A 24,459-nucleotide genomic window follows, 5' to 3' on the forward strand; every position below is an offset into this window, starting at 1 on the left:
TTCTGCAAATCATAACCGTAGCCCTTCGAGGCCTTTCCTTTAAGTATTTCAAGATGAATCAGTCATAGTTAATTGAGCAGGTGCTACCTTATATGAATCGACGACCAAAATCACTTTACTTGTGCGTGTACGACTGATTGTAGCATTATTGTAATTAATTCATTACCATGCCGAATCAATTCACTCCCCATACCCGATAGTGTGTCCTTTCTCCTCCTCCTCCTCTCCCTCCCTTATTTTGTCAAAGAAGTGAGAAAGAAAGCACATCCATGGCAGAACTTGGCTCTTCTACTCACATCGTTACTGCACTGCTACCAAGTCTTTCAATTATCCTTTTATTTATCTTTTTCTTATCTCCATTAAACCAAACCAACCTTACCAATATTATTTTCTCGTCTCCTACTCCCATTTCCGGCATCAAAATTATCCATGACACCCCTCCACCCATTTCATCACCTCCTTCTTTGCCATCCTCACCCATTTCACCACCTCCGTCTCCGCCACCATTGTTGCCATCATATTTGTTGCCAACCGATGAATCAAGGAGTATCAATACTTGGATAGTGAAGGAGGAACGTAAAAAAGTGTGCCGTGCAATAGTATTTCTTTTTTATTTTACTTTAGTTAAATATTTTTAAACATATGAACATGTGAAATGATTTTCTCGCTCTCGTCTCTTATTTCTAGCCACAAGACTAAATAAATCAATGATCAAGGAATGAAAACAAGCAGAATAGTGCAGCCGAATAAAAGAGGAGTGCGAAAAATATTCCCTCATGAATATATACGCATATTTATTAATTTGTTTTTATCACTGATTCCAATTTTATCTTGTTTTTTGAATAGAAAATGAGTAATTTGGAGAGAATTGAAGCAGGTTTGGCCAGAGCAAGAGAGGCGATCTGGAGAGCAGTACATGAAAAGAATCAAGCGTCTAATTACAAAGAAGACGAAGAAGTGTTCATCCCAAAAGGATCAATTTACAGAAATGCACATTGTTTTCATCAGTTAAGTTCAAAACACAATTATCTCTCTATGGTTGATTTTCTATCAGTTATATTTTTATTTAATTGTCTTTATTGGGGTTTGACTGTATAAAGTCATAGGAAAAATTAATGTTTATGGGAACATAATCTGGATGTTTTAATGCTAATTTGATTTACATAATAAAGTGCTAACATATCAAATGAAAATTCTAACACTTCACATGAAAAAACCGAATCACATGCTCCTCGTTAGAAACTGTGGACCATTGACTGGAATCACGAAAAATAATTCCAACTATAGTAATGTTTCCATTAATTCGAAATAAAATTACTGATTTGTGCCAATTTGTCCCATATTCAACCATTCGGATATACCATTTATGTGTGTCCTCGTCACCACTGATTCAGCATTCAGTTGGTGCAGTAAAACTTTCTACTCGATGTTCATTAATCTGATTCAAATTACTAAGCCTATTTTACGCATTGCTGTCGATTCATTTGCCTTGATTTCATACCATGCAGGTAGATTGATTTTACACTATAAAATGATTTCACCTTAATAATTGCATTACTTAGTTAACTAATCGATTTACCTATTAAGAAATTTACGCACATGAAACTTGTCAACAGACTTTGAATTGAAAATAGAACCTGAATAACAGTAAGACATTAATACAGATACACTAAATGATGATTTATATGCAGATTATCAGTTCTATTGAAAGTTTGTTTCATAGTTTTGTTTATCTGTTCTTGGTGTGGTATGTATTTCTTACATCTGACGTGCTTAAATTTCGGTTAATAAGTACTTAGCACAATTTCATTATTTACGCAAAAATTATAAAACTTTGTTATGGTAGGGATGAGTATGAGGCATGCTCTAAATTCTAACCAAGCACTATGATGATATGTACGATGGATTAGGAGTTACGCAGAGATGGAGAAAAGATTGAAGGTGTGGGTTTACAGGGAAGGAGAGCATCCCTTGGTTCACACCGGGCCCTTCAACAACATTTATAGTGTTGAGGGGCTGTTTATCGACGAGATGGAGAGCAGGAAGAGCCGGTTCATGGCTCGCCATCCCGACGAGGCACACCTATTCCTCATCCCAATCAGTGTATCCAACATCGTCAATTTTCTGTACAGGCCTCTTGTCACATATAACCGTGATCAACTTCAAAGGGTTGTTATGGACTATATTGGCGTTGTAGCTGAAAAATACCCTTATTGGAATAGAAGCCACGGTGCTGATCATTTCTTGGTTTCTTGTCATGATTGGGTATGCCTCCTTTACTCTTCTCGATCCTTCATTAGTGTACAAAAAAAAAAAACAATTTGTAACTTATGCAAAAGATATATATGATGAGTATGACCATAAGTAAATATGTTATAAATAGTTTATTTGGTCACTATACGTCATCGTCTATACGAAAAAAAACTAATTATGTTGTTAGTCTTAAATTTCAGGCACCAGACATTTCACAAGCTAATCCCAAGTTCTACCAGAACTTCATTAGGGTTTTATGCAATGCCAATACATCAGAAGGGTTTAAGTCCCAAAGAGACGCCTCCATTCCAGAAATCAACATACCATATGGAGAACTTGGTCCGACCCCGCAAAATACAAGCCTCGACAAGGGTTCAATCCTTGCCTTCTTCGCCGGAGGATCTCACGGTCTCATAAGAAAGATCTTGCTGGAGCATTGGAAGGACAAAGACAATGAGGTGCAAGTGCATGAGTACCTAGAAAATAAGGAAGACTACTTCAAGTTGATGGGTAAAGCCAAGTTTTGCTTGTGCCCTAGTGGGTACGAAGTGGCAAGTCCAAGAGTAGTCACAGCAATTTCTATGGGGTGCGTCCCCGTCCTCATTTCTGACAACTATTCATTGCCCTTTAGCGACGTTCTTGACTGGAGCAAATTCTCGGTGTACATTCCGTCGAAAAAAATACCCGAAATCAAGACGATCTTGAAAGAGATTTCGCACTCGAGGTATTTGGAACTGCAAAAGAGTGTGACGGAGGTGCACCGGCATTTTACGGTCCATCGTCCTGCTCAGCCTTACGATATGCTTAACATGGTGCTCCACTCTGTGTGGCTAAGAAGACTCGATGTTTCACTGCTTTCTTGATATGCATATATTTGAAATTTTTGTTTGACTTTTTTGTTTGTATTGTGTTATAAAACTTCACAACGAGTCATATACATATATATATATATATATATATATATATATATATATATATATATCGACTTTCGTGTAACAGAAATGTCAATATTATAATATTTGAATTCTTTTGCGAAAGAAAACGCATGATAACATGTTGATTTAGATGATTTCGTAATAGATAGTCTCTTCAATACATATTACATACTACTATAACAGGATCAAAAGCAACGCCACCACAAAACTGCTATGACACTAACACAAACCCATTTTTATAATTATGCTAATGTAAAACTTACGAGGGTTTGCTGACCTAAACTCCTTTGCATCTAAGTTCGCATTTCTCTCGTCACCACTACGGTTTAGTGATGTCCCTAATCAGTCATAAGTTAGAAGTTTTAATTTCGAATTTTATGAGTGACAATTTTACAATCAATTTATTTATCCACTTTCTTAGTGTAAATATGTCGTTTTACCAAAAAGTTCGCAGCCCTTTCGTGATTTAAATTAAATTAAGCTTAGACTATACTATTGCTAGGGAACAGGATGATGATTACCAAATCATACCCGACCCATTTGAACCCCTAAAGTCCCCGACCCACCCAACCAGTCCACGCTCACCGTCTTCCTTCCTCGTTTCACTTTCTCAAGGGCAGGCAAAGTGGGCAGCAGCAACCAACAAGTTAAACCAAAAGGACTGATATTCCAACGCAGCAGTGGAAAAAAAAGAAGCATCGGCAACGATGGCGGGGACGACTAGTGCAGAGGACGCTACCGTGAACCTCTCCTTACCCGACCGCGGCACCCCCATTCCTTCCGGCGATCAAACCGTCTGGGCCGACGTCTCGCCCCTCCTCGACGCCGCCTGTAAAGGTCTGTGCTTTTCCCCTTGTTTGCTTACTCTAAACTTAAATCTCAGCTTCTCAGCTGCTCTGTTTGGTTCCCGAGAAAATGAAGGATAATAGAAAAGTAAAGGGATGAAAATCCGAAAAAGCTTATTGCGTTTTCATATAATATAAAGTGTTGGACTTTCGAATTAGAAGTAAAAGAATTTACATAAAGGATAAGACTTGTAGTGATCAGAGTAGTTTAATCAATATTTGCAATTTAATGTAACTGGTTATATGCAAAACTATGTATGTGTGTATATGTATATATGCATATGTGTGTGTGTGTGTGTGTGTGTATCTGTGTTGCGAGTGTGCGTGGTTAATCGAGAGCAGCGGTATAGTTTCCATTAGTTCAATACGATCCTAAGCTTTTGTGGTTTTTCTTGAAAACATTGACTTCGTATGAAGGATAATGTTGAATTGTGTTGGTGTTTTCGCACGGTTAAGTGTTGCGAGGGTGCTTGGATGGCAAAGCTTGTGTTGTGGAAACGTTTTATAATGTTAATGTGGTTGGGATTTTGAACTTGATTGATGTTCTACCAGTTTCTTGGCTTGTTATGCTTCATTTGTTTTGCTTTTTTGATGGATTTTGGTCACAGATCTTCAAGATGGTATGCTCATTAACGGAGATAATTTCAATCTTTTTGCTGCCATGTCTGCTTTGGAGGTAACACATTATCGGCAGTGTTTTTCTTATTTTTTATTTGTACATGCAGCATTGTTGTATTGTAGACTGAATAATTAACGCAGAATTCGGTTATGATCTTTGAATAAGTTGCTGGGAGACAAATTTAATTGGAAAATGTGTTTTTTGCTTTGTATCACGTGGTGGATCGCCATCAAGGGCATTAAGAATTAAAGAGTTGCACAATCCTTCTATAACCTATGCTGTAATGGTTTTGCATTCTCTTAATGCTGATGTTGATTTTCAAGTGTTTGCTTAGTCTAATTTAACACTTTCTGTTTGTGTTCCTTATTAGATAATGGACCCGAAGATGGATTCTGGTATGGTCTGTAAATATTACTCTGTTGATGAAGCAATTGATGATGGTGCTGCTCCTGTTCCTATTAGCTTTGATAAAACTGTTGACGTTCAACGTACTATTGATATCATGGATCATCTTCTAGCCTGTGAGGTATCTGCCACATAACTTTCTTTAACTGCTCTTTAGGCTTGAAAAGCAATTTTTATATATTGTTAACTTGCAGTAATGCTATTATATGCTCCTTCACTGCTACATAACTTCCTAATTTCGTAAACCAAATTTCTTGCTTTTCATGAGTGCTGTTTATTGTAAAAGATTAGGATTGCTATGAAATTTACATAGACATCAGTGCTACTTAGGATCTTAATTTTTCTTTTTCCTTGTTATTTTTTGAAATCTATTCATGATATATGTTTTAAAACACTAAACTTCCCGCTGGAAGTAATCTGTGCTATCATTTGTTTCTCTGTATTACAGTCTTTCCTTTCCTTATGTTTCTATATGTAAATCTTCAAATGGCAGGCAACATGGCACAAGGGTCATTCATTGGCACAAACTGTCTTCTCGTGCATCTATCTTCTCAGGCTTGATAGGACATCCTCACATGCCTTACTGCATTCTTATTGCAGAGCCATACGAGCAACCTGCAAGGCTGTCATTTCAGTTGTCTCAGATGCACGCACTCATGAAGTAAAGTATTTCAACAGCTCTTTTGGCCTATGCTGTTTCAGTATTTCCATTAAGTTGTAGTAATTTATCTTGTGCATATGCTGCTTTAGTCTTTTTGATCAACACCTAACTGCTTCCATTAGTGCGTTGTAAATGATTGTTATCCTCAGAGTGAATTCTAGTTTCATATTCTGGGGACATTACAGTGCATTTTGTTTTTCAAGCCTAGTCTCTGAATAGTGGCTTGCACTGGAGAAATACTTTTATTTGTATTAGTTATCAAACTTGTCTCATTGCAGGAAGAAGACCTTTTTACAATGACATATGGTCTTCCTTTGAATGGGGATGGAGATGAAAAGTGCTTGTCAATGCTACATGCTGTTGAAGAAACAATTTCCCGCCAATTACGTGCCTGTAAAGCACCATCATCGAAAACCCGAGTGTTAGAAGGCAGATATACATTCACTTTCGCAGTAATATTACTTTATCTTGAATTATAGCTTGGAACAAAGCACCACCATCATCATATACTTGCTTTTTGTTGCAGACTTGGTGTCACAACAAAATAATCCTGAATTGGAGGAAGGCTACTGCAAAGCTTTGTTATGCCGCTTACGCTTTCGTAAGGTCTTACCCTGTGTTCATTTATCTTGTATTCATCTGCTTCATCTGGGAACACGTCTATTCATTTGAATATTTATGCCCCCATGTTGTATAAAAAGAGCTCTCTTCTTCTTTCAGCATTTTTACCATGTCCTTACATCTATGAAGCGGCCTCAAGGAAGAGGATTGGAGTTGGCAAGAAAACATATAGCCTCCTGCATATCTGAATTAGAAGACATTCTTAGCTCTTCAGAGTTCCTTAGATCTAGTACTTTTGGAAGTCAACAAGGCAACTTAGAAGATAAAACTACGGCTTCTGGCTGTGAACCAATTGGCTTTGATGCTAGTTTAAACTGTAGATTATCTGCACCTACACCACCACGTGCAATAAAAATTCTGAGTTGGAAAAAGGTGAGCATGAGATAATTGCTGCCGATAATTGTAGTAGTTTACTTCCACTATTGTAACATTTTTGCTTTGGTTTTGTTGTGCCAGACTGTTGAATATTTTATTAAACTTCTTCGTGATCTCGATGTTATATGTTCCTACCAATTAGACCCGTCATTAGAAAGTGTTTTGCACTTTTTGGTTGGGTTTCAAAAATCGCAGCCTGATTTAGTAGCAAGGGCTCATCTTCAGGTATGTGCCATTTGTTTCTACTTTATTCTAGGTACTAATTGCTGAATATTGTCAGCATATTTGTGAATTATTGACCTGAAACTTTTGAACAGCGTCTGCTGGTTCAAGACGGGAAACTCTATGGTCGGGATCCTGTCTTTGCTGTTATTATCCGAGCTGCAGCATTGCCAGATAATACAAGGAACCATGATATTCAGAAACAGGAATCTATTATTCAACTGGGACAGGTGAAGTGATCTCGTTCTCTGGACTGATTACATTTTGTCTTTCCATTTTTGTATTTTTGGGGATATGATAGTTTTCAAATCTGTATCTTCTTATATTATGGAACTATTCATTAATTTTCTAATATGATGTTTTATCAATAAAAGCACTTGATTATGCATGCACAAGAAGAGAAAATGGTTAATAAAACTTTTTTTCTTGTTGTAATCGTGCATGCAACAGAAGGGGAAGGCTGGTTTTAGTTTTATGTTTATAGATCCTTGCACTGTGTGCTGATTCTAATACGTGCGTTATCTTGGGTACTGCAGTTAGTAATCAGTTTGCTAAAAGTTTTATGCACAAATGGTGCATGGCAACGGCGTAAGCTTGGAAAGATTTTACAAGATTGGCGTGTTGTTTATATGCAGGTATGCCACATTATCTTCGAATCAAGATGTTTATTAGTTTTTCTTTGTTTTCAAATTCATTGAGTTCCTCAGGCCTCAAAAGGTAATGTGTTTCTGAAATGATTGTCCTATGAAGCACATGTATCTTGCGTCTATTGTTATCTAATGTTTCTGTTTACCAAAACCGTCCATTTTAAATGTTGTTTGGATAATTTATTTATGCTTTTTAAATGTTGATTTGTAGTTAGAGATGGCCTTTAGAAAGGAGTTTGGAGACAATGCAAACATTTCAAATGATGAGGTATGCTGCTCTCTGGGAATATTACTCTATTAATCATCAAATGCACTTGGAGGCCCTTAGTTTCTATATAAGAGGCTGATGACATCATCATGTTTTGTCCAATCACTTGACACAAGACCATGTTTGTGTTGATTAAATCGTCTCTACAATGCCGTCATATTTCGTTTGATAATCAGTAAGCATAGTGAAACCTAAATGCAAAAACCAGTATAATTTTGCTTATCCAGTTTGGCTTTTTGAATTTCCACAGAATATCAGCGTGAAACTCTTCCAACACATCCTTCTTTGGGTGGAAAAGCAAACATACTGGATAGCTTCTCGATTTCTCATTTTAGGTTTTGAATTGGAGCTCTATTCGCTCAGTGAATATTGCATGGTATATTGGTATATCTATGTTGTCCTGCTCAAGCTTGCACAGAAAACAAATCTTAAGACGGTGGTGTGCAATGGCAGTGGTAAATATTCTTATATCCTGTAAACTTAATCAATCTGTCTGAATTCTCTTGTACATTTGTATGTGATATGGCTCTCCAAAGATAATTTACTTCACTTATGCACCATCTGATGCATCCTGTGTTTTTGTTGTTCAGGTAAATGCAAAGGAAAAAAGAAAAGGGATTCTGTTAAAGATGTGGCACAAGATTATTGGATTCCACCTGCAGTCTTGTTTCTTCAGTGCCAAATATGTCTCGCCGAAGGACTTACAATGGTAATTGTGCTTTAGTTTCTGCATTATGAGTTGAAGAATGACCACTTCCAGGAAGTACCGTTTAAGATGGCTGTCTAGAGAATAAGGTCTTTATGGGCCTCTGACGGTACTAAGAAATTTGTTTAAATCATCAACCGGGCCATTTTATATTGTTAATCTAAGGAAAGGTCCTGTCCGTGTTCATAGCATAAATTTTTGCTTCAACTATTTCACCTCAAAACCTCAGTTTAATGAATTCAATGTTTCCAGATGCTTGCTGCTTTGAAGAACGATCACATGCTTGTACAAAGTCGAAGCCCTTTTAATACTGAGCATGAGGTATACTTGAACAATCCAGTTTCCAAAAAAAAATACTTGCACGAAGCGCATATTGGGAGCTACCTTAGAAGTCACTGTTTATTTTTTACGAATTTATAGTTTGCACAAGTTTCTGACCAATTAGGTTTCGGATGACATGTGTCCTTTGTGTTCTCACTTCTGCAGAGGTTTATTCAGCACTTTGAGCTCCTACAGAAAGCTTGCATTCCTGACCATGTCTCATTCCCCCTGTTCGTGGAATCTACAACCCAAGCTCATTTATCCGTGAGTAAACTTTCTGTCAACACTGGTCGGAATTTCCTTGATATTCCGGTAGGCTTACTGTTACCTATTCCTTTTTGCAGAACCTTGTTATGCACGATTACTTTAAGGATGCTCAGAAGATCGCAAAGAATGTCAAGAGTAGTTTTTCGAACGACCCGGAAAAATTGGCTGAACTACGAAGGCTAGAGCAAGTAGCTGAGCACAACAGCATTGCCTTAAACGTGATTAGCCGAGCTGGAGCCAGTGACCCCTCACTCAAGGTTTCTTTCGAGTTCAACCACCATCCGTGCTTTGCAACGGCTGTTGTCCGGAGGTCGTGAATGTGACATTTAACCATCTCTACCAATTTTGAAGCACTCGCTCGATCCAGCGGCGGAGTCTTGTAGCAGAGCACTTGTAACATCAATTTTTCCAGCGTTATTTTCAACTATTCATTTCATTAATTTTGTACTCAATGAATACACCATAAAACCATATTTATGTGAGCTCTTGTCCTCCCTCTTTCTGACCCCCATCGGGCGATTTGGGAGCGGCCGCATTGGGCGGTTCGGGAGCGGTAGAGGGCAACAATAACGGTATCTCAAATCAATAACACACTATAATGTGTTTATCGTATGACAGTGTGTTATGTCAGAGGCAGATGCATTGAGGGGCAGGGGGGTCAGCTGACCCCCTGAACATCAGTGAATGTTCGGGGATAACTTGAGTGTTGACCCTCCGCACTTCAGTGAATATTCATGGATAACTTGGGTGGTGCCTTTTTAAAGTTTGGAGTTGACTTCATACATGCCTTTCAACTGTAAAAGTGGCTCTTCTTATTTTTATTTATTTTTTAATAAATATTACTTTGTCAAAACGACATAGTTTCGGACCCTTAGTTTAATAAAAAAAATAAACACCAAGAACCAAAAAATAAATGCATGGATGATGGATATGTTACTCGAGGGAGATCACGGCGTAGAGCTCAAAGAATCACAAACTTCCATCATTATCATGTGAAGCTCTTTATTGCTATCGTTGATAAGCACCTTATGGAATTAAACAATCGCTTGATGAGGTAAATACAGAGTTGCTTTTTTGTTTAGCAAGTTTGAGCTTGGATGATTCATTCTCGGCTTTTGATGAACAAAAGCTAATTTGTTTTGCTCATTTTATCCAAATGAATTTACTACTTGTCAACTCTTGGCACTTGAAGATCAACTTGGGCATTATATTCTTAATATGCATTCAAGTAGTGAATTTTCTCAATTGAAAGGAATTGGTAGCCTTGCAAAAAAAATGGTGAAGTATATTAATCACATGTATTTGCTAATTACATTGGCTTTGGTTCTACCAGTTGCTACTGCTTTAGTGGAGATAGCTTTTTCCGCTATGAATATTGTGAAGATTCAATTGCGCAACCGAATGGGAGATCAATGGTTGAGTGATCGCATGATGATTTATATTGATAGCAATGTTTTTTCTTCCATTAACAATGAAGCTACAATGCAACGTTTTCAAAAAATGAAAACACGTCGGGAACTATTGTAACTTGTATTATTATTTGTTCTATAGGTTATGAATGATGGAACTATGGTTTAATTCTTAAGGTTATTATATGTCTAAAAAATGTTTGTAAATTTTTACATGTGAACCCCCTGCGGAAATATTGTTCCTGGATCCGCCATTGTGTTATGCAAGTCCTTTATGATAGGTTTTTTTATTGAAATTTCTCGCTTTATTGTGATAAAGCAAAAGAATGAAAAGAGACTAATGGCCAACTTTGAATTTGAATCTTGATGGATCCATCTGGGATAAAGGACGCCCACCAAAACTTAATCAAAATCGATCTAAAAACACTTTAACGGCTTCGCCCATTACGAAAAAATCTTGGGTCCGACAGGTGGACCATCATTTGTCGGGCCACACACACATTGTCAGAGATCTTTTTACGGTGAGAGCGGGATCGGTAAAGAGTGTGTGGGATATCACCAATACAAGAAGGTTTCACCTTTGTTGACGTGATCTTCCTGTCGAACTCAAAAATTTCTCGTAACTACTCAGATTGATTCTAGTTTAGAAGTTTCAATTTTCAAATGTGGAATTCTTGTTTGGTAGTCTATGCTTGGACCTCTCAATTGGCATTTTTCATTTGGTTTCTCATCTCGTATAGGTTGAATTGTACGGATCGGGTCTCTTGGACCTCTGGATTTGCGCAGTCAGCAGCCGTCGAAGAAGAAGCGACAAAATTTGGAGCAGATGGATGGTACACGCAATCTATATAATACAATAAAATCTTCTACCAAAAGTGCTATCCAGCACCAGCCGTTGACATCTTTTTAGTTGTTTTTGTTACGCATATTGGATGAAGCCCCATTGTTCTTTGAAAATACGATATTCTAGATACAGAGAGCAGCGGGACTCCAATTTAAATACAAATAAGATATCTATTATTTTGGTAAATTGACTTAACTTATATATGCGAAAAAGTTTATATTTAACGAAACCGAGGTCTCTCCTAATAGATTGAGATTCATTCGAGATCTCTGTGTTCGAAATCTACGGACTGAGAGATTCAAATCACTCAATTACAATCTTACGGCTCTTTATTAGCTTTTCTCACTGACCCACTTCATAAATCTAAAAATTTAAACGGTTCGAATTTCTTTATCTCTCTTAAACAGTTTGGATCTCTCGGTCTACGAACTTCAGACAAATTCCTAGGGGATCTCATTCCCCTCCTAACCTAGCTGGAATCATCAGTGTTTGAATCTATGCATGCACCCTGGCAAACAAAAACTATGAATTTTCCAGAACGTGGTTTCAAAACTTATTTAAAAATAAGAAAGAAAATGGTATTGTTTTTCTTATTGTTTATTTGGAGGCTGCGATCGTCTTTTTGGTAAGTAGCTTATGAAATTAGGATCTGTGCTGGCAAATGGCAATGCATTCAAAATGTAAAGTATAAACCCCTGACAATTTGGACAACATAAATCAACACGAAAATGAATTGTGTAGTTCTTTTGGGAAATTGAGGATGTGTTATGGCTTGGTCTCACTTCTTGTTTGTGTGTCTTACACGAGAAAAATTTACGTAGGTCACTTAGATCATTCGTAATATCTGATTACTTTCACAAAATAGAGCTTCTTGTATTTTGGTAGTCTCAACCGACCCAACTGATCACACTCAATGTGAGAGTTGTTCTGATCAGTCAGTCATACCAAAGTTTATCTCTTATACGACATTATATGTAGAAGAATCTCTCGGTTCTCTAAATTAACCTCCTCCATTATATCTCTTTGTTGTTTGTGCGTCTTATACAACGAGAAAAATTTATCTAGGCTACTCAGATCGCTCGTAATGTTTGATTGTTTTCACAAAATACAACTCTTTCTATTTTGGTAGCCTCAATCGACTCAACTAATCTCACTCCGTAAGAGTTTCCCTAATTAATCAGTTATACCAAAGTTTATCTCTTATACGACATTTTATATAGAAGAATTTCTCGTTTGTCTAAATTAACCTCCTCCATTAGATCTCTTTGTTGTAATTTGTGCGTCTTGTACAACGAGAAAAATTTATATAAGGCACTCACAGCACTCATAAACTCGTAATATTTGTTACCACTCGTGTTTTTCTCGTTTGTCTGAAATTAACCTCCAACATTAAAAGTTAAGCAAAGAGAGTGATGTTCAATATGTTATGTGGCTGGTTGTTTTCACATGTCACATCCGTACCAATGGCTTAATAAATGTGACTACTTTATGCTATAATTTTGTTTGGCTGAAAAATGTTGGTGAGCTAATAAACTAAAGAAAATTGGTGTGACCGTTGAGCTTTATTTTTGGGATATTTCTTTTTATCAAAAAACAATTTTAATTATTTTCTTATTTATTCTTAATTTTCGAAATATTTCTCAATGGGATAGTCAATTTTGTAGTCCATGATTGGAATTATGATAAAGAAATAGACATGAATACATTCTGCAGGACAAATGTCTTGGTTTGGATTGGGATTCACTCTGGATCTCTGTGTCCGGAATATGCAGACTAATAACTCAATTTCAACCACATGTTTTAATTAACTCATTATACTGATCAACTTCACAAAAATCCAAAAACTTGAATCTCATGGTCAAATCTCTCGGTCTGCAAGATCCAAACACAAAGATCCGAAAAGCTACTACTATATATTCCAAAAAAAAAAAAAAGAATCATGGCCGATAATTGCCAGAATTTGTTAAAATTTAGTATTTGCATGTGATTAGGTTGACCGTTGAAAATGATTGCTAATTTTTTTTTCATGTTAAAATTAATCTATTTAAATGAGTTGGGTGGAAAAATATTTTATTTGCTAATAATGGAAAGGCCACTATTAAGTACTAAGTAGAGTATAATCACAATTAATACTCGAATTAGCTGGCACTAATTGTTTTTCTTGTTTCTAAGCAACTTCCATTTCTTGTTCTTGGACCATAGTTTTCTTATGATATGGATTGGATTCGAAAAGTTGTCCTAAAATCGACTTCTGAAAAATGGATCCATCAACGTTCTTACATATTTAAAGACATTATTGTTTGTACAACTAAGTAGATCTCGCCCCACTTTAGTTAATTAAAAATTACTCTCTTAAAACATCCTCATGTGAAAAACCAATATGATTGATTGATCATGAATTCTTTGATTAATTAAGAATTACTTAATTAATCAAAGAATGCTGGATACAAATATACTTTCTTGTAAAAAGGTTTATGGCCAAGTAAATTCACTTTACTTAGTTGGAAAAAAGTTCAACGTTCAAATATGCGAGGAAAATACATATTTAAAATGAGTTTGATACTTTTGACAAAAAAATAAAAATAAAAAAGAGTTTGATACTATTGTTGCTTATTCGAGAATTTCTAATGAGCTGCCTAAATGAGCTCCTAACTAGAATTTAGAGAGATTTTAGAGAGATTTAGAGAGATTTAAAAAAAAAAAAAACAACTTTAATCATGCTCCACTTCCTAAAATAGGAATTCATCTAGGAGCTAGAGAGGGAAAAACGAGCTCCTGGTGACTCAATGATTAATGCTAACTGTTTTCATATTATTTTAAATAAATAAATAAGTTTTATTAGTTAATTATTGACTAATAATCGATTATAACTCTCTAAAGCAAAGAGTATAGTTGAAGTAGAACATTTTCCAGAGAGCTTATTAAAACAAATTTTTGAAAATTTTAACTATAACTTTACTACAAAATAGACTACATGATGGAAGATGTTTTTAATACATTCTAAATATATTTTGGTAAATATCTTACGTTTGTTAGAAGAGTTGTGTTATTCACACACTCATTTTTAATTTTCACACACCTTTTCAATTTTTAGCCGTAGAATGAGATGAAGAAAATTAATAAAAAAACTAACAAAAATATGTGAAGTTAAAAAGGATTGCGTGAATAACACTATCTTGATAGAAAAGGGAAAGGAAAATCCAACGAATCACATACGTTGATATACGCAGCAAGATTAAACGGTAGAGGGGAGTAAAAAAGGGCGGCAGTAAAGCATCGTAGAGAATTAGTACCCCATCTCAGACAGCCGTATTTTCTGTCCTTCTGACAGATGGGAAACTTCAGTCAAATTAATTAAATAATTAAATTTAAAACCAAAAAGAAATTTATTTATTTTTTATTTAAAAAAAAGAAAGTAATTGTCGAAAGACGCCGACGGGCCAACCAGAACCGAACTCTTTCTTCTGGTCGACTTTTCTTCTTCTTCCTCCTCCTCTTCTTCTGCTTCTGCTCTCTCTCTCTCTCTCTCTCTCTCTCACATCAGTTCGGTTTCAGGCAAGTCAAGTCCTCCGATCTCTCTCTCTCTCTTTCTCTCTCTCTCTTTCTCTCTCTGCCATTTCGTTTATTTCCGAGCTGCCACTACTGGCTGCTGGGAAATTTGACTTCTTTTTGTGTTTGGTGTTTTGGATTTGAATTTTGGATTGGAATTCAGTCGGTTTCTGAGTATTTGGTGCTGAAGTATTCAACTTTTTAGTATATTATGTGGTTGGCTGTTCCTTTTTGTAGCTAGTTGGATCTGAATTATGAAGCTGGAATTTGGAAACTTAGGGTTTTTGGTAGTTTGTTGGAGTTTTCTGTCAGCTTGTATTTGAATTTATCGTAAATTTGATATTTTGAGTGGTGGGTGAGCGGTGTACTTTAGTTTGATTTAAGGTTTTGGATCATTTCTTCTTGCCTATTTATTGGTTTTGATTCGTGGAATGGAAAGAAGATTGAATTTTTCGGGTTTCGTTGTAGATTTTCGATATATAGAGGAGTGGGAGAATGTCAGGAGGTACACAGAAGAGCATCAGGAAAGCTCTTGGAGCCCTCAAGGACACCACCACAGTTTCATTGGCTAAAGTCAACAGCGATTACAAGGTATCGTGGTTTGTTTGTGGTTGTTTCCGATGCTTCTCGCGGTTATGATGTATCCGGTATTCATGATTGGGGATTCATTCTTGCAGGAATTGGACATTGCGATAGTCAAAGCTACGAACCATGTTGAGCGTCCCGCCAAGGAAAAGTACATTAGAGGTAGACTCTCTCTCTCTGAAGAAGAGCTGCATGATGTACTTTCGATCATCTGCATCTGGAGAAAGAGTTTGTAAATCATGACTGATAAGGTTATGTTTTTATTTATTGTTAAGCTATTTTTGCTGCCGTTTCTGCTACAAGACCTCGTGCTGATGTTGCATACTGCATCCACGCTCTTGCAAGGAGGTTAGCAAAGACACATAACTGGGCGGTATGTGCATTTTCTCATCCGATAAACATACAAGAAGTTATCCATTGACAGGAACTTTTTTATTGTTTATCTGTAACAGCAATAATCTTCATCTTGGTTATCATTCATAGACAAACATAGCAAGTTGCAATTGCGTCTTGCTTGAAATTTTCACGAACTGATTATCGGTTGGTGTTTAGGTTGCATTGAAGACATTAGTTGTTATTCATCGTGCTTTGAGGGAAGTGGACCCCACGTTTTACGAAGAACTCATGAATTATGGTAGAAGTAGAAGTCATATGCTTAACTTGGCACATTTCAAAGATGATTCCAGTCCCAATGGTACTTCGCCATCCCTGACTCCTTTTCGCATACTATTTATCCATTCAAAAACTGACCTTTTCACTGCCCAGCATGGGATTATTCCACCTGGATCCGCACTTATGCCTTGTTCTTGGAGGAGAGACTGGAATGCTTTCGTGTGTTGAAATATGACGTTGAGATGGATCGCCCAGTAAGAAGTTTATTTCTTTATGTCATATTTCTTTTGCTTATTCTTCCATTTCCAATTATATAAGTTTTGTCTTAGGGAAGCAATAACAAATTAGCAATCACCTTTTACATCAATATATATGGCACATTGACATTTCAAACCGTTTGATTTATCAGAACCTCATTTTCCTGCAGTTGCTTTTATTTTTTCCCTCGAAGCTGTATTGCTACTTTTTTTTCATACATTCAAGTCATATTCTTGTCCCTAAGCTTCATTGCAACTAAATAGTTAACATTGTGGCGCAGAGGACCAAAGATCTGGATACTGCCGAATTGCTTGAGCATTTGTCTGCCCTGCAACAACTTCTTTTTCGTGTACTTGGTTGCCAGGCAAGTCTTATGTATCAGCTCTTCAAAATCAATGGGTTTATGATGTGGGGCCACTACATATTTAAACACGAATATGGGTTCAAGCAAGTGTTGATTATCCAAATAACGTTACCTTTGATGGGTGACACTATATTTCAATTAATAGAACCAATTTTATTTTGCAGCCGCAAGGGGCAGCAGTTCATAATTTTGTGGTTCAGTTAGCACTCTCAATGGTAAGTGACCCTTGCAATAAATTCTTGCTGAATGACTAGCCAATATGTTTTATTTTCCTCTGAATGTCTTCCATCGTAAAATCAGGTTGCTTCTGAAAGCATCAAGATTTATCAAGCTATAAGTGATGGAACAGTCAATTTGGTTGACAAGGTAGGATATGATCTTTTGCTATGTAGGAATATAACATTTGGAGCTTGCACTATAAGCTAATTGTGTACAATGATGATTAATACCACAGTTCTTTGAGATGCAACGCCATGATGCTATGAGGGCGCTGGATATATATCGGAGGGCAGGACAGCAGGTAGTTTTTCGGGGAATATATTGGTGGGGACCGGGAAGTTATTTTACGTATCAACATTTAAATTTCCGTCTACATATTTCAGGCAGAGAGGCTGTCAGAGTTTTATGAAGTATGTAAAAGTCTTGATATTGGACGTGGAGAGAAGTTTACCAAGATTGAGCAGGTGACTTTTTGCTTGCAGACCCTTTTTAGTACACATTGCATTCCTTGGATAATTTTAATTTTCTCAACTTGATTTCATTTTGGGTGATGTAGCCCCCTGCATCGTTTTTACAAGCCATGGAAGAGTACGTGAAAGAAGCTCCTCAGTTCTCAACAGCTCGCAAGGATCAGGTATGATTTGTATTGAGGTGCTGCCTCATTAATTCTGTTATTTTGGAAGAGATTTGCAATGTAACCTGATCAGGAAAGCAAATAGTGGATCATCAGATGTCCTTATTAGCAAATACTATGGGAACCTGTTTGATTTACCTAAACAGTTAAAAGGTCGTACCCAGTGCACAAGGCTCCCGCTTTACGCAGGGTCTGGGAGAGGTGAATGTCGGCTAGCCTTACCCCCATTTATGGAGAGGCTGCTCCCAAGGATTTACCTAAACAGTTCAAACAAAAAAAAAAAATTCCGGATCCAAATTCGGCTTTTAGAAGCTGTTGGCTTTCACAATATGATCAGATCCGAAAATACTCACACAAACCAACTCTACCAGCTGATAAGAATTGATGATGTATTGGCTGCCTGCTTTATGTACATGCAGTTTGCAACAATTTCCTTCAAGTTTAATCTTTAACCTGGCAGGTGGTTGCCCCCAAAGAAATCTTGGCTATAGAGTACAAAAAGGCCCCGGAGGAGGAGGCACGTCCACCTTCACCACCTCTACCTGAACCAGTGAAAGTTGAACCAGTGAAAGTGGAAGCACCTGTAGCTGAACCGCCTGATTTGCTGGTAATTCACATAATCCTTTGTTAGTTACTTTCCCTTGAATTTTGGCATGCTGTCGTCCCTCTGAAGTTTAATCATGCATGCCATACTTTGTTGCTAGGGTTTGAATGATCCTGTTCCAAATACTAAAGAGTTGGATGACAAGAATGCACTGGCTTTAGCGATTGTTCCAGTTTGTAAGTTCTCTCTCTCTCTCTCTCTCTCTTAAACATGCACGAATCTTCTTGGTTAAGAAGAAAATTATAATAAATTTTATTTTCTGAAATGCTATTGTGGTTCTTGTAGCGGACCAACCAACATCCACAGCTCCAACTCTAGAAAATGGAGCTACAGGTTGGGAATTGGCACTTGTTACAGCACCGAGCTCAAATGAGAGCGCCGTGGCTTCTAGCAAACTGGTACTCTTCTCCTACCAATTTCCCTTCTCGTATTGTTTACGTGTATGGAATTTAATTGACCAGTATTAGTGTATAGTTAGTTACAAACACACTTTTTGTTCTTCTACTATCACTACACTTCCTTTCTCTTTTCTTTTTTATTTCCCTTAATGTACGGACACTGCTGACACCATTCAAATGTTGAGTGAAGGCGGGAGGGTTAGACTTGCTTACACTAGACAGCCTATATGACGATGCAATCAGAAGAAACAATCAGAATGTGAGCTACAACCCATGGGAGCCTGCTCCGGTAAATGGTACCATGATGCAACAACTTCACGATCCCTTTTATGCATCCAACGGAATGGCTGCACCGCATTCTGTGCAGATGGCAGCAATGGCGAACCAGCAGCAGGCCTTCATGTTGCAGCAACAGCAGCAGCAGCAGCAGCAGATGATGATGATGATGGGCCAACAACAGCAACAGTCTATGAATCCTTTCGGAACTCCTCACGGAGCCCCTACCCACCCCTATGGCCCCGGTGTCCCTGTCCAAGCATACAACCCATACGCAGGCCTTTTATAGACGATCCATCCAAACAAAAGATTTTTATCAAGACTTACAGCCGCGGAAAGAACAGGACGTGAAAGAATAGTCAGTTTTAGCCGTTGAGGCATCCGAAATTCGGAGGGAGACGTGTACCATATGTTTTGTATGTGCCGTGGTTAGCTTAGGATTAAGATTCTTTGTTAAATAAACAGTCGGAGGGAGGAGTTGGAGCTATTTGGCCATTTGCGTTGACGATCGAAAATTATGTTATTTGGATCGACGGCGACTTGAGTAAATTCTTTTGACATGCGCAGGAGATCTTTGTGTATGTTTTTCTTTCTCTTTTTCCTCCCTCTACCGATTTGGTCCTTCAAGCATCTCTATGAGAGAAATTATTTGTAAAATTTGTGATTGTTGATAGATATTATGTATGTGACAATGATATACATGAGATTTGAGGGTTTTTTTTTTTTTTGTAACACTTTGGATGCGGTCCCTAACTACTAAGGTTTCCTGACATTAATGTAATAATGTATTTCTATGTAGATTATTATATTTTTAAATTAAAAATGAAATTTGTAGTTATTTTTATTAATGAGATTTTAAATAGAACCCATAATTATGGGATTAAAAATATTAAAGATGGATTATACTCTTGAATATATTGTGTGTATATATGTATACACACACATGGGTACGTTCATCAAAATTAACCAAAAAATTATTGTACCAAAACATGGGTACATTTTTCAAAAGCACAAAAAACGATATTAGGCTTAATAACATTATTATATTTCTTCTATTAATTTAGACATGGATACATTATCAAATAAACGAAATAGAATGTACCCATATAAGTTTTAAAAAGGAAAAATTAGTATCCGGTCCCTAGTTTTTACTGTTCATTGACTAAGACCTTATTAGTTCTCAAATTTTGATTTAAGTCCCTAGCATTAATGTGATAATGAATTTACTTGTTTATTATATAATTTTTTAATATAAAAATTAGTAATTAATTTAGGGTTTAATACTCACACCTCTATTAAACTTCTAATTAATTTTCAATTCAAACATTTCCAAAATAATAAAAAATTAAATTAAATTAAGTTTGTACCTATTAGTTTTTTTTTTATATATAAAAAGATTCTCAATTTTTTAATCTTAAATGTACCCATTCATATAATTTTTCAATTTTTTTAATCTTAAATGTACCCATTCTCAAATATATCAATTTGTTATATGTAAAATGTACCATTTTTTTAATATAAAATCCATTCAAATTTTTTAATCCATGTTTAAACTTATATGAGTACATTTTTTTTCGTTGATTTGAGAATGTATCCATGTTTTGGTACAATAACTTTTTTTGTTAATTTTGGTTAATGTACCCATACATATATGTATATATATATACATACACACACAATATAATAGAGACTATAATTTATATTTTATTATTTTTTAATCCCATAAATTATGAGTTTTATTTAAAATCTCATTAATATAAACAATTACAAATTTCAATTTTTAATTTTTAATTAAAAAATATAGTAACTTACATTATTACATTAATATCAGGGACCTCAATCAAAAACTAAAAACTAACAAGGTTTCAATCAAAGAATATTGATAGCTAGGGACCGCATCCAAAGTGTCCCTTTTAAAAATGGATTAGATAAAAGATTGAATGAAATTTTATATAAAAAATGGGCACATTTTATATTAAAAAAAGGGTACATTTTTAACAATTTGGTATATTTAAGAATGGATACATATAAGATTAAAAAAAATTTATGGGTACAAACTTATTCTAATTTAATTTTTTTATATTTGTGAAATGTTTGAATTGAAAATTAATTAGGAGTTTAATAAGGGTGTGAGTATTAGAACTCTAAATCAATTACTAATTTTTTTTATATAAAAATTATGTAACTTACATGTAATTCATTAATATATTAATGCTAGGGACTTTGATCAAAATCTAAAAACTAATAAAGTCTTAGTTAATAAACATTATAAACTTGGGACCGGATACTTTTTTTTTTTGGTCAAACGATAGATTTTGTTAGATTAGATATTAGGTTAATCACTGACGATATTTGAACTCACGTTCTCATGTAAGAATTCAACACTTTTCCATTGCTGTGGTAAAGGGCCCACTTGCCCTAAAATTTGATTTGGTTATTTGTATTAAGTATTATACAATGAAAATGTTGCTCATTTGTGATCGAAATGTCATAGTTTGAATCGTAGAAACGACCACTTTACACAATAAGTTTAAGGTTGTGTACTATATAATGTTCCCACTTTGAACCCTCATAAAGCGGAGAGCTTTGTTGTTGGCTTGGAGTCGCCCGCAAACCATTCTATTCCTCCTCGTTGCTAATCACAAATGACATACTACAATGGCTTTTATTATGGTATAATTACTTGTTTGGATTGTTTAATTCACTAAACCGAATTGAAAACTTATGAGTATATACAATTTTTGTAAAAAATGTAATTAAGAAGTCTTACCGTGATTCACAGTATTGTTTATGAAATAAAAATCAATAATGGTGCTGAAAATAATTAGAACGAACTTCTGTCGATATGGACATCTTTGAAAGCTTTCTTTAAATATCTTTTAAATATATACGTGGATAGATATATATTTAAAAGATATTTAAAGAAACACATGATGCGGCGAAATTCTCATGTAAATAGATTTTACAATGATTTTTGTGGAATTTCACAAAACTGGTAAAAATCACGAGTTTTCGCTCATAATTTTTGTGAAAAATGAGATTTTTTTTTAAATTTCATTAGATATTTTGCAATATATGTGTGTGTATATATATATATAATTACAAATTCAAAAAATAAAAAACAAAAATACAAAAAAAATGAATGAGCTTTTTCTTCAGCACATCATGTCGCTGATGTTCTCACAACAATAAATCCAAAAAGAAAGCAATTCAATTCAATTCACCAAACAATGTCTTGGCTCTTCAGCTCTCCCCGCCAACCAAAAGACGACGACGACCAGCGTGATGTAGAACCCAAGCAACCCCAAAACGACCTGTCGTTTCTCCGCCAAACCCTCGGCCGCCAACTCCGCGGCGTCGCCACCTTCCTCGCTCCACCTCCATCACCGCCATCCAACGACGCCCTTCCCTCGTCCAATTCCCAGCCACAGTCGCAATCGCAATCTCAATCGCCGGCGCTTTTGGGAATCCGGAATGATCTGGTGGAGATCGGCGGGAGCTTCAAGACCGGCCTCTCGCTGCTCTCTACTAACAGCAACAAAGCCGTCACTGAGATCTCCAAGTTCGCTTCGGGCTTGTTGCAGCTTCAAAACGAAGCTTCAGAAGAAGGTGGAGCTGATGATGACGGCGACGATGGCGGCGGTCACGTGCCGGGGATCACGGACGAGGTTCTCGGTTTCGTCACCGAGATTTCGGTGATGCCGGACTGCTGGACCGACTTTCCAATGACGCTCGATCATGGTAAAGTTGCTAGCTTCCACGTCAAATTGAATGCAATGTTAGTTTTGCCTACTTTCTTTGTGTCTATTGCTTTAATTTTCTTATGAAGTTGTGGATTGTGAATTGAAAGATCAAGTTTCTTCGGAGGAAGCTTTGAGTTTGTTCTGAAGATATCGAAATTTACTGGAAATCTGTTGCGCATTCGCTGTGATAGTTTTTGTTCGATTTGATTTTCGTGTTCTAATTGTGTAATGTTAGATACCGGAGTTGGTATCGGAGACCTCTGAATCTGTTTGTGATTGCGATACAACGATTGACAAGATAACTGAAACAGACTGAACAATTGGTTCTTACAATCTTATGCTTGTTGGTTTTGATTTTGTGCTGGTTTTATTGCAGATTTCAGCATGTCGGATGCTCAGAGAGAGCATGTGTCCGCTGTTTTACAATTGGTTCCGGGATTTGCAGATCTAAGAGCCCGGCTTTGCAATTCCATGAGTGAGGAGCAATTTTGGATGATCTATTTCTTGTTGTTGCTCCCGAGACTAAACGAACATGATTTTGAGCTTCTAGCAACGCCCAAGGCAAGAAGTTTATCTTTCTCGTCTTTTGTCACGCTTCTTATCCGTATTTACATGTCCAATTTTCTTTTGAGGACACTTTGGAAGTTGACTTTTATACAGAATTCAGCGCGCGTTTGTCTTCATAAATTCAATTTACTATATTTGGTATATTGATTTCAAGGTTCTACGATAGCCATTCTAACCGCAGCTTGCATAAGTGAGAGTTGAGATATGGGCATGATGTGCATAACCCGTCACCAGTTGCTCTTATACAACTTCGTTTGATGTTGTAGTTTGTCTCTCCCTTGTTCCTCATATTTGTTATACGTTTTAACTCTTAACTTAGTAGCCGATTTTATAGCATCATAGAACTTTGGATGTGTTCAATTCCACTTTGCAGCTTCGGACACTACTTGTAGCACTATTTAAAAAATAGAACTTCTTTCTTTGCAGATTGTTGAAGCAAGAGACGTACTTCTGCACAAACTGCATAACAAGAGGAACACACGGGAGGATGCCCCAGAGAAGTCAATTCTCGTTTCACCTAAAAATCACATCCAGGATGGGAAGACACAAGGGGAGGGAAGCTCATCTCAAGAAAAGGAAGCCTCGACTGAAATACTTAACACGACAGAAAGGTTAAAGACCGATGACGAAGAGGGCACTGAGCAGTGGTCTGAAGGTGCAAGTATTAGCTCTGGCACTTTTGTGGATGGCCAAAGAAAACACGAACCTGAAGACGATATCTCATTCAGCGATTTAGAGGACGAAGAGAATGACGTTTCTAGTAGACAATCAGGACTAAGGCAAGGACCGTATGCCAGGGCATGTTCACCCAATGGATCAAATGATTGGGTTCAGCTGAATCGAAGCTCGGAAAACGAGGGTGGCCGGCAAAAGGCTGGTCGGTCAAAGGGGAAAGATTCAGAAGGTGAGGATTCAAGTGACTGGCTTGCGGTAGATGAATATGATTAGACAAAATTGGCAGCAGCTTGCTTGCCAATTGAATTGTAAAGTTTCGGTTTCTTCTTTTCGGTTTTTCGGGTCGGGTGGGCTGGATTGTGTACTTATATGTGTATCAGCATCTTATACAAAGCTTCCTTGTTGAAATTAATAAAGCAAATGAAGTCTATTTCAAAATTGCCTCTTATTTGTTTAATTATGGAGGGAGTTTGGATATCGAGTGCAAAATGCACACTGCTCTGATCAACTGGGTTAAATCTCGTGCGCTCTTACCGGGATTACTTAAAACACGTACAAGCAATAGTACAGTTGTAAC

General features: G+C 36.6%; 4 protein-coding genes and 1 long non-coding RNA gene across 7 annotated transcripts; 4 read left to right on the plus strand and 1 right to left on the minus strand.

Annotated features, from left to right (window-relative positions):
- Positions 1 to 849: 849 nt before the first annotated feature.
- Positions 850 to 3,130, plus strand: LOC126592319 (probable glycosyltransferase At5g20260). 2 transcript variants are annotated; one of them, XM_050258021.1, is made up of 3 exons: positions 850 to 1,007; positions 1,911 to 2,265; positions 2,454 to 3,130. In XM_050258021.1, exons 1-3 carry the CDS (start codon positions 850 to 852, stop codon positions 3,114 to 3,116), a joined length of 1,176 nt encoding a protein of 391 aa, XP_050113978.1. In that variant the 3' UTR covers positions 3,117 to 3,130. The 2 variants fall into 2 exon arrangements, with proteins under 2 accessions (XP_050113978.1, XP_050113981.1); XM_050258024.1 differs by having other exon boundaries at positions 850 to 973; positions 1,910 to 2,265.
- A 570-nt stretch (positions 3,131 to 3,700) lies between these two features.
- LOC126592306 (uncharacterized) lies at positions 3,701 to 9,757 on the plus strand. Of its 2 annotated transcripts, none has more exons than XM_050258009.1 (16): positions 3,701 to 4,025; positions 4,642 to 4,709; positions 5,023 to 5,178; positions 5,551 to 5,718; positions 5,997 to 6,170; positions 6,245 to 6,319; positions 6,439 to 6,711; positions 6,796 to 6,939; positions 7,032 to 7,166; positions 7,473 to 7,571; positions 7,795 to 7,851; positions 8,102 to 8,306; positions 8,442 to 8,560; positions 8,810 to 8,878; positions 9,044 to 9,142; positions 9,223 to 9,757. In XM_050258009.1, the coding sequence occupies exons 1-16, from the start codon at positions 3,896 to 3,898 to the stop codon at positions 9,460 to 9,462; spliced, it is 2,211 nt and encodes a 736-aa protein (XP_050113966.1). In that variant the 5' UTR covers positions 3,701 to 3,895; the 3' UTR covers positions 9,463 to 9,757. The 2 variants fall into 2 exon arrangements, with proteins under 2 accessions (XP_050113966.1, XP_050113970.1); XM_050258013.1 differs by having other exon boundaries at positions 3,702 to 4,025; positions 5,997 to 6,147; positions 6,245 to 6,324.
- A 5,058-nt stretch (positions 9,758 to 14,815) lies between these two features.
- On the plus strand, positions 14,816 to 19,619 carry LOC126592331 (putative clathrin assembly protein At5g35200). Its single transcript, XM_050258030.1, has 16 exons — positions 14,816 to 14,953; positions 15,416 to 15,538; positions 15,625 to 15,694; positions 15,808 to 15,905; positions 16,085 to 16,226; positions 16,298 to 16,398; positions 16,683 to 16,766; positions 16,931 to 16,981; positions 17,067 to 17,132; positions 17,221 to 17,286; positions 17,369 to 17,449; positions 17,542 to 17,619; positions 18,080 to 18,226; positions 18,324 to 18,399; positions 18,509 to 18,621; positions 18,812 to 19,619. Exons 2-16 carry the CDS (start codon positions 15,443 to 15,445, stop codon positions 19,184 to 19,186), a joined length of 1,644 nt encoding a protein of 547 aa, XP_050113987.1. The 5' UTR covers positions 14,816 to 14,953; positions 15,416 to 15,442; the 3' UTR covers positions 19,187 to 19,619.
- LOC126592340 (uncharacterized) lies at positions 17,702 to 18,073 on the minus strand. The gene is made up of 2 exons (XR_007612605.1): positions 17,877 to 18,073; positions 17,702 to 17,757 (listed from the first exon to the last, which is right to left on the minus strand). It is a non-coding gene; the product is annotated as an uncharacterized LOC126592340 (long non-coding RNA).
- Positions 19,620 to 22,034: 2,415 nt separating the features above from the next.
- Positions 22,035 to 24,320, plus strand: LOC126592343 (uncharacterized). Its single transcript, XM_050258036.1, has 3 exons — positions 22,035 to 22,638; positions 23,017 to 23,201; positions 23,634 to 24,320. Exons 1-3 carry the CDS (start codon positions 22,128 to 22,130, stop codon positions 24,153 to 24,155), a joined length of 1,218 nt encoding a protein of 405 aa, XP_050113993.1. The 5' UTR covers positions 22,035 to 22,127; the 3' UTR covers positions 24,156 to 24,320.
- Positions 24,321 to 24,459: the final 139 nt, after the last annotated feature.

Source organism: Malus sylvestris, chromosome 2 (genome assembly GCF_916048215.2).
Source record: "Malus sylvestris chromosome 2, drMalSylv7.2, whole genome shotgun sequence".
Taxonomy (NCBI): Eukaryota; Viridiplantae; Streptophyta; class Magnoliopsida; order Rosales; family Rosaceae; genus Malus; species Malus sylvestris.